The 15,092-nt window shown below is 40.8% G+C and overlaps 1 protein-coding gene across 2 annotated transcripts in view; it reads right to left on the bottom strand.

Annotated features, from left to right (window-relative positions):
- The window catches only part of LOC110487796 (RING finger protein 44), a 40,845-nt gene extending 29,740 nt beyond the window's left edge, over positions 1-11,105 (bottom strand). For both annotated transcript variants that reach the window (XM_036943532.1, XM_036943533.1), the window contains exons 1-3: positions 10,786-11,105; positions 4,751-4,946; positions 672-903 (exon numbers count right to left, since the gene is read on the bottom strand). In XM_036943532.1, coding sequence (XP_036799427.1) covers positions 672-903; positions 4,751-4,857 — 339 coding nt within the window. In that variant the 5' untranslated portion in view covers positions 4,858-4,946; positions 10,786-11,105. The remainder of the gene's footprint in view (positions 1-671; positions 904-4,750; positions 4,947-10,785) is intronic.
- Between the last annotated feature and the right edge of the window lie 3,987 nt (positions 11,106-15,092).

The following is a 15,092-nucleotide window of genomic DNA, read 5'->3' as shown; positions in this document are numbered from 1 at the left end:
ACCTTTATTTAACTAGGCAAGTCAGTTAAAGAACAAATTGTTATTTACGATGACGTCCTACCGGGGAACAAGTGGGTTAACTGCCTTGTTCAACATACACTCTGAAAGTAATGAAAGGAAAGTTGTACACTCTTCTCTAGTCTTTTCATTTTGATTGTGTTCCAAATGGTACCGGCAGGGTAGTCTAGTGGTTAGAGTGTAGAGGAGGCAGGTAGTCTAGTGGTTAGAGTGTAGAGGAGGCAGGTAGCCTAGTGGTTAGAGTGTAGAGGAGGCAGGTAGTCTAGTGGTTAGAGTGTAGAGGCGGCAGGTAGCCTAGTGGTTAGAGTGTAGAGGAGGCAGGTAGCCTAGTGGTTAGAGTGTAGAGGGGGTAGGGTAGCCTAGTGGTTAGAGTGTAGGTGCGGCAGGGTAGCCTAGTGGTTAGAGCGTTGGACTAGTAACCGGAAGGTTGCAAGTTCAAACCCCCGAGCTGACAAGGTACAAATCTGTTGTTCTGCCCCTGAACAGGCAGTTAACCCACTGTTCCTAGGCCGTCTTTGAAAATAAGAATTTGTTCTTAACTGACTTACCTAGTTAGATAAAGGTTAAAATAATAATTAAGTGCAGTACTTTTGACCAGGGACCCAAAAGGGTCCCTACTACTACAGCGTGTACCTACGTGTGTACCTACGCACCTGGTCGTGTAGCTCCACCATGATGGGGGTCTGTTGATGCCGAGGTGGGTGTGCGGCAGGGTGGAGCATGCGTGGCGGGGCACTGGCGTGGCTGTACTGTCTGGCCTCATCTAAAAGAACCTGCTGATGTTGCTGGGAGAAGAGAGGGTGGTGGAAGTTCTCATCCTGGAGCGAGGAGTCGTGCAGTACGACCGGTCGGTCTCGACTCCCCCACTGTCGTCTCACTGGCGGGCTGCAGGAACATCAAGGTAGCACCCCATAAAACATCAGGCATACCATGCATTTAAAAATAAATAAAAAGTGTATACAATTATCTGTTTAGGATATACTTAAGATTGTCTGTAATGTTATTTATTTGACATTAAAACATGTTTATGAATAGCACAAGTTAGAGAAGTTTAGAGGGGGGTCCCTAAACAACAGCTAGAATCCAAAAGACATGGTGGTAGCATTTTTGTATTTTTGTGGTCTGGAACATCAAGTAAGCATACCATGAAACATCAAGGATACCATGCATAGACAATTAACACGATCTGTTTGGGATATACTTAGACATTTAACTCGATCTGTTTGGGATATACTTAGACATTTAACACGATCTGTTTGGGATATACTTAGACAATCAACACGATCTGTTTGGGATATACTTAGACAATTAACTCGATCTGTTTGGGATATACTTAGACATTTAACTCGATCTGTTTGGGATATACTTAGACATTTAACTCGATCTGTTTGGGATATACTTAGACATTTAACACGATCTGTTTGGGATATACTTAGACATTTAACTCGATCTGTTTGGGATATACTTAGACATTTAACACGATCTGTTTGGGATATACTTAGACAATTAACTCGATCTGTTTGGGATATACTTAGACAATCAACACGATCTGTTTGGGATATACTTAGACAATTAACTCGATCTGTTTGGGATATACTTAGACAATTAACTCGATCTGTTTGGGATATACTTAGACAATTAACACGATCTGTTTGGGATATACTTAGACATTTAACACGATCTGTTTGGGATATACTTAGACATTTAACTCGATCTGTTTGGGATATACTTAGACATTTAACACGATCTGTTTTGGAAATACAGTGCCTTGCGAAAGTATTCGGCCCCCTTGAACTTTGCGACCTTTTGCCACATTTCAGGCTTCAAACATAAAGATATAAAACTGTATTTTTTGTGAAGAATCAACATAAAGTGGGACACAATCATGAAGTGGAACGACATTTATTAGATATTTCAAACTTTTTTAACAAATCAAAAACTGAAAAATTGGGCGTGCAAAATTATTCAGCCCCTTTACTTTCAGTGCAGCAAACTCTCTCCAGAAGTTCAGTGAGGATCTCTGAATGATCCAATGTTGACCTAAATGACTAATGATGATAAATACAATCCACCTGTGTGTAATCAAGTCTCCGTATAAATGCACCTGCACTGTGATAGTCTCAGAGGTCCGTTAAAAGCGCAGAGAGCATCATGAAGAACAAGGAAAACACCAGGCAGGTCCGAGATACTGTTGTGAAGAAGTTTAAAGCCGGATTTGGATACAAAAAGATTTCCCAAACTTTAAACATCCCAAGGAGCACTGTGCAAGCGATAATATTGAAATAGAAGGAGTATCAGACCACTGCAAATCTACCAAGACCTGGCCGTCCCTCTAAACTTTCAGCTCATACAAGGAGAAGACTGATCAGAGATGCAGCCAAGAGGCCCATGATCACTCTGGATGAACTGCAGAAATCTACAGCTGAGGTGGGAGACTCTGTCCATAGGACAACAATCAGTCATATATTGCACAAATCTGGCCTTTATGGAAGAGAGGCAAGAAGAAAGCCATTTCTTAAAGATATCCATAAAAAGTGTAGTTTAAAGTTTGCCACAAGCCACCTGGGAGACACACCAAACATGTGGAAGAAGGTGCTCTGGTCAGATGAAACCAAAATTAACTTTTTGGCAACAATGCAAAACGTTATGTTTGGCGTAAAAGCAACACAGCTGAACACACCATCCCCACTGTCAAACATGGTGGTGGCAGCATCATGGTTTGGGCCTGCTTTTCTTCAGCAGGGACAGGGAAGATGGTTCAAATTGATGGGAAGATGGATGGAGCCAAATACAGGACCATTCTGGAAGAAAACCTGATGGAGTCTGCAAAAGACCTGAGACTGGGACGGAGATTTGTCTTCCAACAAGACAATGATCCAAAACATAAAGCAAAATCTACAATGGAATGGTTCAAAAATAAACATATCCAGGTGTTAGAATGGCCAAGTCAAAGTCCAGACCTGAATCCAATCGAGAATCTGTGGAAAGAACTGAAAACTGCTGTTCACAAATGCTCTCCATCCAACCTCACTGAGCTCGAGCTGTTTTGCAAGGAGGAATGGGAAAAAATGTCAGTCTCTCGATGTGCAAAACTGATAGAGACATACCCCAAGCGACTTACAGCTGTAATCGCAGCAAAAGGTGGCGCTACAAAGTATTAACTTAAGGGGGCTGAATAATTTTGCACGCCCAATTTTTCAGTTTTTGATTTGTTAAAAAAGTTTGAAATATCCAATAAATGTCGTTCCACTTCATGATTGTGTCCCACTTGTTGTTGATTCTTCACAAAAAAATACAGTTTTATATCTTTATGTTTGAAGCCTGAAATGTGGCAAAAGGTCGCACAGTTCAAGGGGGCCGAATACTTTCGCAAGGCACTGTACTTAGACAATTAACACGATCTGTTTGGGATATACTTAGACATTTAACACGATCTGTTTGGGATATACTTAGACAATTAACACGATCTGTTTGGGATATACTTAGACATTTAACACGATCTGTTTGGGATATACTTAGACAATTAACTCGATCTGTTTGGGATATACTTAGACAATCAACACGATCTGTTTGGGATATACTTAGACATTTAACACGATCTGTTTGGGATATACTTAGACAATTAACACGATCTGTTTGGGATATACTTAGACATTTAACTCGATCTGTTTGGGATATACTTAGACATTTAACACGATCTGTTTGGGATATACTTAGACATTTAACTCGATCTGTTTGGGATATACTTAGACATTTAACTCGATCTGTTTGGGATATACTTAGACATTTAACTCGATCTGTTTGGGATATACTTAGACAATTAACACGATCTGTTTGGGATATACTTAGACATTTAACTCGATCTGTTTGGGATATACTTAGACATTTAACACGATCTGTTTGGGATATACTTAGACAATTAACTCGATCTGTTTGGGATATACTTAGACATTTAACTCGATCTGTTTGGGATATACTTAGACAATTAACACGATCTGTTTGGGATATACTTAGACATTTAACTCGATCTGTTTGGGATATACTTAGACATTTAACTCGATCTGTTTGGGATATACTTAGACAATTTACATTATTTTTCGATACAACCCTTTATACAATTTTATATGCATTTTTTAAATATATATTTTTAACAAATGTTAATTCTGCTTTTCTTCAGTTCATGTAAACTGTGACAGTAGTTTATTAAATACAGTCAAAAAAGTGCTGTCTGGGCAGTTGGTCCTTGAGTAGAGCACAATTGATTCCTAAACCCTATGTAGTAGACCAGAACACACTATACAGGAAACTTCAGGGCGGATGGCCCATTATCCCATGATGACAGTTGATTTAAAAAAAATGTATAAGTTTTTTTTAAAAGAGGGTGGGTGCTTTCCAAATGACTCCCTATTCCCTAAATAGTGCACTACTTTTGACCAGAGCTTTATGGGTAGTGTACTGTATAGGGAATAGGGTTGCCATTTGGAACACATAGTGCTTTCAAAATGTCTCCCTATTCCCTAAATAGTGCACTACTTTTGACCAGAGCTTTATGGGTAGTGTACTGTATAGGGAATAGGGTTGCCATTTGGAACACATAGTGCTTTCCAAATGTCTCCCTATTCCCTAAATAGTGCACTACTTTTGACCAGAGCTTTATGGGTAGTGTACTGTATAGGGACTAGGGTTGCCATTTGGAACACATAAAAGTACTAAAGGAGTAAGTACTATTCACCTTCTCCTGAGGTGCACTGGGGTGTTGCAGGGCTCTCCTAGGAACCTCCTCTGGTTCAAGGGGGCTGTCGGTGGCCGCCTAGTCACTGCTATTTCCCATGGTCGCATTGGTGACGTCGTGGGGACCGACGAATCACACTCTGGAAGAGGAGAGCAGGGGTGCTGGAGGCACGTGCCCTCTAACCTCTGTCTTTACCCTGAAAATAAAACACCATTAGCTTCCCCAACCACACTCACTAGTCTGGATACGCAAAACAGAGGTTGATTTGAAATGTGTGTCTATACATCAAATCATTTCTGGGTAACAATTAAGTACCTTAGTGTAAGAGATATCCAATAAAAGCTGGCAAAAATACCCATTTCTCAAGCAAGAATTTAGCTAGGACTGTCTGGGAGGGGAAAACTGAAAACTAGCTGTTATTGGCAGAGAGGTTTTGGAACTCTTTGTTAATTGGTCTATTGACCAATTTAACACGTGGTGATGTCACAGGTAAACAGAACTTTGACTGCACCTTTAAGATGTAAAACATTTTCTTTTAGACCAAAAAACTGGAAATACTACACTAAGTCACTAAGAGCATCTGCTAAATGACAAATGTATAGCTAGCTACTGACTGTATGGAGCTATATGTGCAAGGTATTTACACAGGTAGCCCAAATCTGATGTTTTCCACTAATTGGTCCTTTGACCAATCACGTCAGATTTATTCACAACAAATGTTTTCAGAGATGATCTGATTGGTCCAAAAATCTATAAGTAAAACAAAAATTAAAACACATTGTGTGGCCTGTATAAACGCAGCCAAAGAATCTCCGGACTGTTTAAAAGTCCTACATTCGTAAATAGGGGGCGCTGTAGCTAACATAAACAAGGAAAGCCATGTGCTCGGGGACAAACAAAGCAACAACAAAGGACGAGGAGTTAGCTAAATAAATAGCAATAACATATTTGTTTCACGTTTTAATGAGACGTTACACTTGTATTTTCATTTCCAGTTGCATGGCTGAGATATCATGATGTTAACGCATTTAGCCTCAAAAAGCACAAAGGCATCGCTTGCAATGGACACAGGAGCCAAGAAATAAGCCACGAAAGACGTCCACTGTCAACCACATTTCTTTTGTTTTCGCAGTGTCCGTGTTGCACAAAAGAAGCAAGCTTTTCAAATCAATATTTCTCAAATCCGCTAGCTATCAATAGTTAAATGCACAATAGGAACATGATTAGCATGATAGCTAACCTGCCTAGCCTCTCTGTTTTCCTTTTAGCTAACGGAGAATGCTTAACTAGCTAAACACCTTAACAAACCTGCTTTAGTCTCAACTCAGAAGACGAGAGATGCGCGGACTGAGGTTATATAACTATATAACCTAACTTTATCAGGCTGTATTATGTTAGTGGATAGCCTATTAGCTATCTACCGTTATTGCATAGTCCATCCATCAGCCTAAAGAAATAGAAGCTGGTATATGATTTATTTTATTCTAATGAATGCTTCGTTTAGAATGATTAATTACGATACATTGTAATTGGCACCTTCACGCGTGTTATTGTCACGGTGCGCCTTGGACAGCGTGGTTTTTGATGAAGCCACCTCTCTTCTGCCCCAGTGTTAAAAACACCAATCACAAACTGTAGGCGAGGCCGAAACCAAGTACGCTTTATAGCTAGCTACATTATATCCCAAATAAACGATTCACATCCTGCTGGGGATAGGAATTATTGATCACAAATACATACAAATCCAAAAAGACATATTAGGTCTGGCACAGACACAACTTTGACGCGGAACAACTCAACTTAGGTACAGCTTTGAAAACCTCTTTTGGATCCGCCCCCCCAATTTTCGCCTAAAATGACATTCCCAAATCTAACTGCCTGTAGCTCAGGCCCTGAAGCGAGGATATGTATATTCCATTTGAAAGGAGACACTTTGAGTTGTGTGGAAGCGTGAAAGGAATGTAGGGTAATATAACACAATAAATATGGTAAAATATAATACAAAGAGAAAAAAATTAATTATTTATTTATTTAATTTACTTATTTTGTATTTTTTGTTAAATGCAAGTGTAACAGTATAACTTTAGACCGTCCCCTCGCCCATACCCGGGCGCGAACTCTCTGCACACATCAACAACAGTCACCCCTCGAAGCATCGTTACCCATCGCTCCACAAAAGCCACGGCCCTTGCAGAGCAAAGGGGAACTACTACTTCAAGGTCTCAGAGCAAGTGACGTCACCGATTGAAACGCTACTTAGCGCGCAACGCTGACTAAGCTAGCCGTTTCACATCCGTTACACAAGAGAAAGGCCATAATGTATTATTCCAGCCCAGGTGCAATTTAGATTTTGGCCACTAGATGGTAGCAGTATATGTGCATATATATTTTTAGACTGATCCAATGAACTATTGCATGTCTGTTCCAAATTTTGTATCAAGACTGGCCAAATGTGCCTAATTTTTTTATTAATAACTTTTAATGTTCAAAATTGTGCACTCTCTTCAAACAATAGCAATGTATTCTTTCACGGTAATAGCTACTGTAAATTGTACAGTACAGTTAGATTAACAAGAATTTAAGCTTTCTGCCAATATCAGATATGTCTATGTCCTGGGACATTTTAGGTAGAGTTATGTAGGTAAATGTACATGTAGGAAAAAGTACTTTTATTCATGGTTGTTTATATTGTTTTTAACAAATTGAAATGTAATATTCCAATACTGTGTTTATGATTTTATGGCGTATTTATGTATATAAAATGATGTGCAAAAACATATGAGCTGTTTTAAAGGTGATGCAACAATAAAACTTTTCATAAAATAAAAAAAAAACATGCGGCCCACAGAGCTACTATCTGCTAGTACTCATTGCTAGTAAGTCATGTTAGCACACCCCGCTAGGTAGTCATGTTAGCACACCCTGCTAGTTAGTCATGTTAGCACACCATGCTAGTTAGTCATGTTAGCACACCCTGCTAGTTAGTCATGTTAGCACACCCTGCTAGTTAGTCATGTTAGCACACCCCGCTAGGTAGTCATGTTAGCACACCCTGCTAGTTAGTCATGTTAGCACACCCTGCTAGTTAGTCATGTTAGCACACCCTGATAGTAAGTCATGTTAGCACACCCTGCTAGTAAGTCATGTTAGCACACCCTGCTAGGTAGTCATGTTAGCACACCCTGCTAGGTAGTCATGTTAGCACACCCTGCTAGTAAGTCATGTTAGCACACCCTGCTAGTTAGTCATGTTAGCACACCCTGCTAGTTAGTCATGTTAGCACACCCTGCTAGTAAGTCATGTTAGCACACCCCGCTAGGTAGTCATGTTAGCACACCCTGCTAGTTAGTCATGTTAGCACACCCTGCTAGTTAGTCATGTTAGCACACCCCGCTAGTTAGTCATGTTAGCACACCCCGCTAGGTAGTCATGTTAGCACACCCCGCTGGGTAGTCATGTTAGCACACCCTGATAGTAAGTCATGTTAGCACACCCTGCTAGTAAGTCATGTTAGCACACCCTGCTAATTAGTCATGTTAGCACACCCTGCTAGGTAGTCATGTTAGCACACCCTGCTAGGTAGTCATGTTAGCACACCATGCTAGTTAGTCATGTTAGCACACCCTGCTAGTTAGTCGTGTTAGCACACCCTGCTAGTAAGTCATGTTAGCACACCCTGCTAGTTAGTCATGTTAGCACACCCCGCTAGGTAGTCATGTTAGCACACCCTGCTAGGTAGTCATGTTAGCACACCCTGCTAGTAAGTCATGTTAGCACACCCTGCTAGTTAGTCATGTTAGCACACCCTGCTAGTTAGTCATGTTAGCACACCCTGCTAATTAGTCATGTTAGCACACCCTGCTAGGTAGTCATGTTAGCACACCATGCTAGTTAGTCATGTTAGCACACCCTGCTAGTTAGTCGTGTTAGCACACCCTGCTAGTAAGTCATGTTAGCACACCCTGCTAGTTAGTCATGTTAGCACACCCTGCTAGGTAGTCATGTTAGCACACCCTGCTAGGTAGTCATGTTAGCACACCCTGCTAGTAAGTCATGTTAGCACACCCTGCTAGTTAGTCATGTTAGCACACCCTGCTAGGTAGTCATGTTAGCACACCCTGATAGTAAGTCATGTTAGCACACCCTGCTAGTAAGTCATGTTAGCACACCCTGCTAGTTAGTCATGTTAGCACACCCTGCTAGTTAGTCATGTTAGCACACCCTGCTAATTAGTCATGTTAGCACACCCTGCTACGTAGTCATGTTAGCACACCATGCTAGTTAGTCATGTTAGCACACCCTGCTAGTTAGTTGTGTTATCACACCCTGCTAGTTAGTCATGTTAGCACACCCCGCTAGGTAGTCATGTTAGCACACCCTGCTAGTTAGTCATGTTAGCACACCCTGCTAGTTAGTCATGTTAGCACACCCCGCTAGTTAGTCATGTTAGCACACCCCGCTAGGTAGTCATGTTAGCACACCCCGCTGGGTAGTCATGTTAGCACACCCCGCTGGGTAGTCATGTTAGCACACCCTGCTAGTTAGTCATGTTAGCACACCCTGCTAGTTAGTCATGTTAGCACACCCCGCTAGGTAGTCATGTTAGCACACCCCGCTAGGTAGTCATGTTAGCACACCCCGCTAGGTAGTCATGTTAGCACACCCTGCTAGGTAGTCATGTTAGCACACTCCGCTAGCTAGTCATGGTAGCAAACCCTGCTAGGTAGTCATGTTAGCACACGCTGCTAGGTAGTCATGTTAGCACACCCTGCTAGGTAGTCATGGTAGCACACCCCGCTAGCTAGTCATGGTAGCACACCCTGCAAGGTAGTCAGTAACATCAATCACAGATAGACAAGGTAAAAACCTGTTGATCTGCCCCTGCACAAGGCAGTTAGCCCACAGTTCCTAGGCTGTCATTGAAAATAAGAATGAGTTATTAACTGACTTGCCTCGTTAAATAAAAGGTAAAAACAAAAATAAATAAATACAAATGGAGCAAAACATTTGAATTTTAGAATCCGAGAGTAAATATTGATTGATAAAATTAACCTTGTCCGAGAGAGATTTACATAGTTATCAAAACGGCACACCAGGGTAAGCCTACACAAAACACAGCCTTAATTTTAAGTGTGGGGAATATGAATGGTGGAAAAACGATTGGAACCATTTCCTTGTTTGACCGCTAGGTTTTATGGTTATTATGACTCACACTGTGGTACTCTAGAGAGAGATAGGCTTGCTTGGTGTTAGCACATGCGCAGATCAACTACACAGTTGGGAACGCTATTTAGCTGGGTTTACACGTCCTAATAATTCGAAAGATTGCTCAGAAAAATCAGGTTTTAATCGGCGTATGTTTACTTCGATGTTTGACCCTACACGGATTAAGATACACAGAGAAAGGTGTTTACATGACTATTACATAATCACTTTAATATCGATTTATTACTGTGCATGTAAAAGGTACTCACTATAGTGATCCTTGCACAGGATATTTATATGTGGAATAAAGTGAAGTGGGCCAGTAACGGGAGCGACAGACATTGAGAATTGCCTAAACCAAATAAATAAAATATATATATTTTTTAAGTATATTGATCCAGCATACATATATTTTGCCCAGAAACATTGCATCATGGATTATGTCTGAGCATCTGCACGTCAGGCCTGGCTGTCTGATTGCTTCACTGCGGATAAAAACACTGCAATGTTGCATACGGGAATATTCATATAAGGGGGAAGGAGACCAATGCATCCTTATTGGGATGTTCTAACCATCTTTTCCGGGACATAACACCGGTTCGTGAAGCGGGAGATAGCGTAAGGATAGACCCCGTTTCCTATGCCGAATGTAAACATTACTCTCCTAGCGAAATAGAAAACAAGGAGGGGCTCAAGGCAGACTGGGGGAAAAGACAGACAGCGAAGCCCAACGCAGTCCCTGGAAAAACTGCGACCCGGCTAAACTAGCACGCAAACAGGAACAGAAAATCTATGCAAACTTGTCTAGACAACGTGATAAATATCGTTACCTGATTGTTAATTAGCAAGCATTTGATTTAATGATACTTCTTGTAATCCTTCATATCTCGTTCATATTTTCGGTGCGGCATTGTCGTCAGCTGTTCCTATGTGGAACATTCCGTGGATTTCACCACTATTGTAAAGAAAGGTACATACATTATACCTTGTATTACAAAACACCCGAAACCAACATCCTACACGGGATTTATGACTAGACGCCGCCAAATTGTAATCACAATATACTCCAGTTGATTGTACATGGCCGGTAGAAAACCCCGACACTTGTTTTGGGGGTTCGCAGTAAACGTTTTACCCCCATTTGGGCGCATTTGAGAGAGCGCACTCCATCCTGTCTGCTTTACCGTAATGACAGTATGAGTGTGACAGCGTAATATCCCCAATGTCATGTGTCGGCTGTCAAGATCACTTGTCTATAAGTAGGTCAATGGCCTCATATCTAAGGGATTTTGACTTTATATGCTCCTTGGTTTTAGTTTGTATCAATGCAACTTCACTATCAGGTACACGATGGTTATTTAGTATCCTTCCAAGAATGTTGAAGAACAACCCCTATAGTATTACGCTACACTACACCCAACGGAAGAGGTCGGGATTGGGAACCACACTTATCCTTGTCTGAGACGAGACCTGAAGATTTAGTCTGGCTTCCCAAGTGAATGTCTTAGGTTTTTGCTCATTTGGGGAAAACAAGTCAGGTGGTACACCGGAGATCCAGGGTTCGTCATTGGTTTGCGACACAAACAGTGTGTGCTTTTGACCTCTGCCTCCCTCTAGTGGAAAAGCAGGTATTCACTATATGTCTTTCTTCTGCTCATCTCAATAAGGACTTGTGTGAGATGACGTGAAATATTATTCGTAAAAGTATTTTATATATATATATTATACATATTATCTTTAAACTTTTTTTAATTGAACATGTATTTATCCAGGAAGTCCCATTGAGGTCAGAAGACAAGAGGTCACGTGATCATGAAAAGATAGGCCTGTTGACCTAAAGCCTTCTCATCCATAGTTGTAACTGTAGGTTATATATAAAATGAATAGGTTAGTCAACAATTATTTTTTTTACAAACCAAATGATTGGTTACATTTAGATGCATTTGATCTTTTAAGTAAACACAAATACGGTATACGGATCATATTGTAGCCATGACAACACGGTTTATTCTCTGGACATGTTTAAAGTCCGCTGAATAAGATGACTGGCAGCAGCAGTTGAGTAATGATAGTGACTGTCTATTTCAGTCCACGTGTAACACCACAAAAGCTGACCTTTGGACTCTTATTGAACAAACTGATTCGACTATGAATCTGTCATGTACAGCAGTAATAAAACAACTAACTGTGGAGTTGATACACCCTCAGCTGTTCATCTCTTTCCTACGCCCATCTAAGATCCCACCCTGTGAGACATGTTCCTTATAGCTCATCACTGATGTCATACAATCTCTCTCGCTCTCTCTCTCTGTCCGTCTCTCTCTGTCTCTCCCTCTCTCTCTCTCTCTCCCTCTCTCTGTCTCTCTCCCTCTCTCTCTGTCTCTCCGTCTTGCTCTCTGTCTGTCTCTCTCTCTGTCTGTCTCTCTCTCTCCATCTCTCTCTCTGTCTTTGTCTGTCTGTCTGTCTGTCTGTCTGTCTGTCTGTCTCTCTCTCTCCGTCTCTCTCTCTCTCTCTCCGTCTCTGTCTCTGTCTCTGTCTCTCTCTCTCTCTCCCTGTTTCTCTGTCTGTCTGTCTGTCTGTCTGTCTGTCTGTCTGTCTGTCTGTCTGTCTGTCTTTCTCTCTTTCTCTCTTTCTCTCTCTCTGTCTCTCTCCGTATCTCTCTCTGTCTCTCTCAATCTCTCTCTCTCTTTCTCTCTCTCTCGCTCTCTCTCAATTCAAAGGGCTTTATTGGCATGGGAAACATGTTTACATTGCCAGAGCAAGTGAAACAAACAATAAATAAAGGTGAAAAGACACAACAACAAAAAACATCAACAACAAAAAAATATTAGAATTGAACAGTAGATATTGCACTCAAAAAAAGGTTTAAAAAAGATAGACCTTTCCAGTGTCAAATTGTCAGCTACGTACGTAGTTAGTAACACCTACGTGTTAGTTGCAGTACGAAGGTACACAGAATTTCTACGTTTCTATGTGGAATTTTTTTATGCAATTTCAACCTATATACAGAGTTCTGATGATTATGTTGAAATTAGATTGATGTAGCACTCTGTTAGTCAGGTTAAGTCAATGTATTTAAGTTACAGTTTTACCCTAATTTCAATGTTTACATTATTGGTGGAAATTAAATGAAAACTATTCTTGTTGATAACTTTTTTCAAATCCGATGTATTTTCCACATTGGTTTCATGTCACAATACGTTGACAAATTACGTTGAAACAACATTGATTCAACCAGTGTGTACCCAGTGGGAATATACATTTTTACACTACGCTACTGGACAATCAGACAACTCCAATAGATTTTATTGTTTCTTGACGCTTATGCTTAATTTGACAGGAATTTTGTCATTTTATTGCATAATTACTGCTTTGCTTTGCTAATCCAGCCCTTGATAGCATTACTGAAAACATTCCCCACCTGACTACAGTATCTAGGGAGGGGAGAGGCGATGTTAAACTAGTCATAAACCAAAGTCTACGAGGATAAGATTAGAGTAGAATGACTTGATTCCTGTTATATAATATAATTAATCCAGGACATTCTATTTTACTGAAATGGTTTGACTCTGTGCCACAAAATGAGTAAGCATATTCAAAGTTAAATTGGTTAAACTTCTCAATGTAGTGTGTGTGTCCTTCAGAAGTTGGTCATTTATATATGGGGTTTTAGTTGAGGATATTTTGGGGCTTGTCATCCACACTGTGCACCCACTTCCCCTTCTGCAGTCCCAAATAGCACCCGTTTCCATATTAAAACACTACTTTTAACCAGGGCCCAGAATCAGGGGACGCCAGAGTGTTTCAGACTATGTTCCATCCACACTGTGCACCCACTTCTCCTTCTGCAGTCCCAAATAGCACCCTTTTCCATATTAAAACACTACTTTTAACCAGGGCCCAGAATCAGGGGACGCCAGAGTGTTTCAGACTATGTTCCATACACACAGTAAACTGGGAAGAGACAGAGAAATTACCTTCCCATGTCAACAAAAGGGTCAACAAATCCCCCCCTTCCCTGTAAATTGTTGATTGATTAGCCTTGTTAAGAGGATAACAAATCCCCCTCTTCCCTGTAAATTGTTGATTGATTAGCCTTATTAAGAGGATAACAAATCCCCCTCTTCCCTGTAAATTGTTGAATTATTAGCCTTGTTAAGAGGATAACAAATCCCCTCTTCCCTGTAAATTGTTGATTGATTAGCCTTGTTAAGAGGATAACAAATCCCCTCTTCCCTGTAAATTGTTGATCGATTAGTCTTCTTAAGAGGATAACAAATCCCCTCTTCCCTGTAAATTGTTGATCGATTAGTCTTCTTAAGAGGATAACAAATCCCCCCCTTCCCTGTAAATTGTTGATTGATTAGCCTTGTTAAGAGGATAACAAATCCCCTCTTCCCTGTAAATTGTTGATCGATTAGTCTTCTTAAGAGGATAACAAATCCCCCCCTTCCCTGTAAATTGTTGATTGATTAGCCTTGTTAAGAGGATAACAAATCCCCCTCTTCCCTGTAAATTGTTGATTGATTAGCCTTGTTAAGAGGATAACAAATCCCCTCTTCCCTGTAAATTGTTGATTGATTAGCCTTGTTAAGAGGATAACAAATCCCCTCTTCCCTGTAAATTGTTGATTGATTAGCCTTGTTAAGAGGATAACAAATCCCCTCTTCCCTGTAAATTGTTGATCGATTAGCCTTGTATAACAAATCCCCCCTTCCCTGTAAGTTGTTGATTGATTAGCCTTGTTAAGAGGATAACAAATCCCCTCTTCCCTGTAAATTGTTGATTGATTAGCCTTGTTAAGAGGATAACAAATCCCCTCTTCCCTGTAAATTGTTGATCGATTAGCCTTGTTAAGAGGATAACAAATCCCTATTCCCTGTAAATTGTTGATCGATTAGTCTTCTTAAGAGGATAACAAATCCCCCCTTCCCTGTAAACTGGCACCCTCTTCCCTGTAAACTGGCACCCTCTTCCCTGTAAACTGGCACCCTCTTCCCTGTAAACTGGCACCCTCTTCCCTGTAAACTGGCACCCTCTTCCCTATATACTGGCACCCTCTTCCCTATAAACTGGCACCCTCTTCCCTATATAGTGCACTATTACAGTGCACCAACCTTTTCTGTTCCTGGGACCC

This window comes from Oncorhynchus mykiss, chromosome 14 (assembly GCF_013265735.2).
Source record: "Oncorhynchus mykiss isolate Arlee chromosome 14, USDA_OmykA_1.1, whole genome shotgun sequence".
Classification (NCBI taxonomy): domain Eukaryota; kingdom Metazoa; phylum Chordata; class Actinopteri; order Salmoniformes; family Salmonidae; genus Oncorhynchus; species Oncorhynchus mykiss.
The sequence above is the reverse complement of the archived record's forward strand: the minus strand, read 5'-3'. Positions and strand labels throughout refer to the sequence as shown.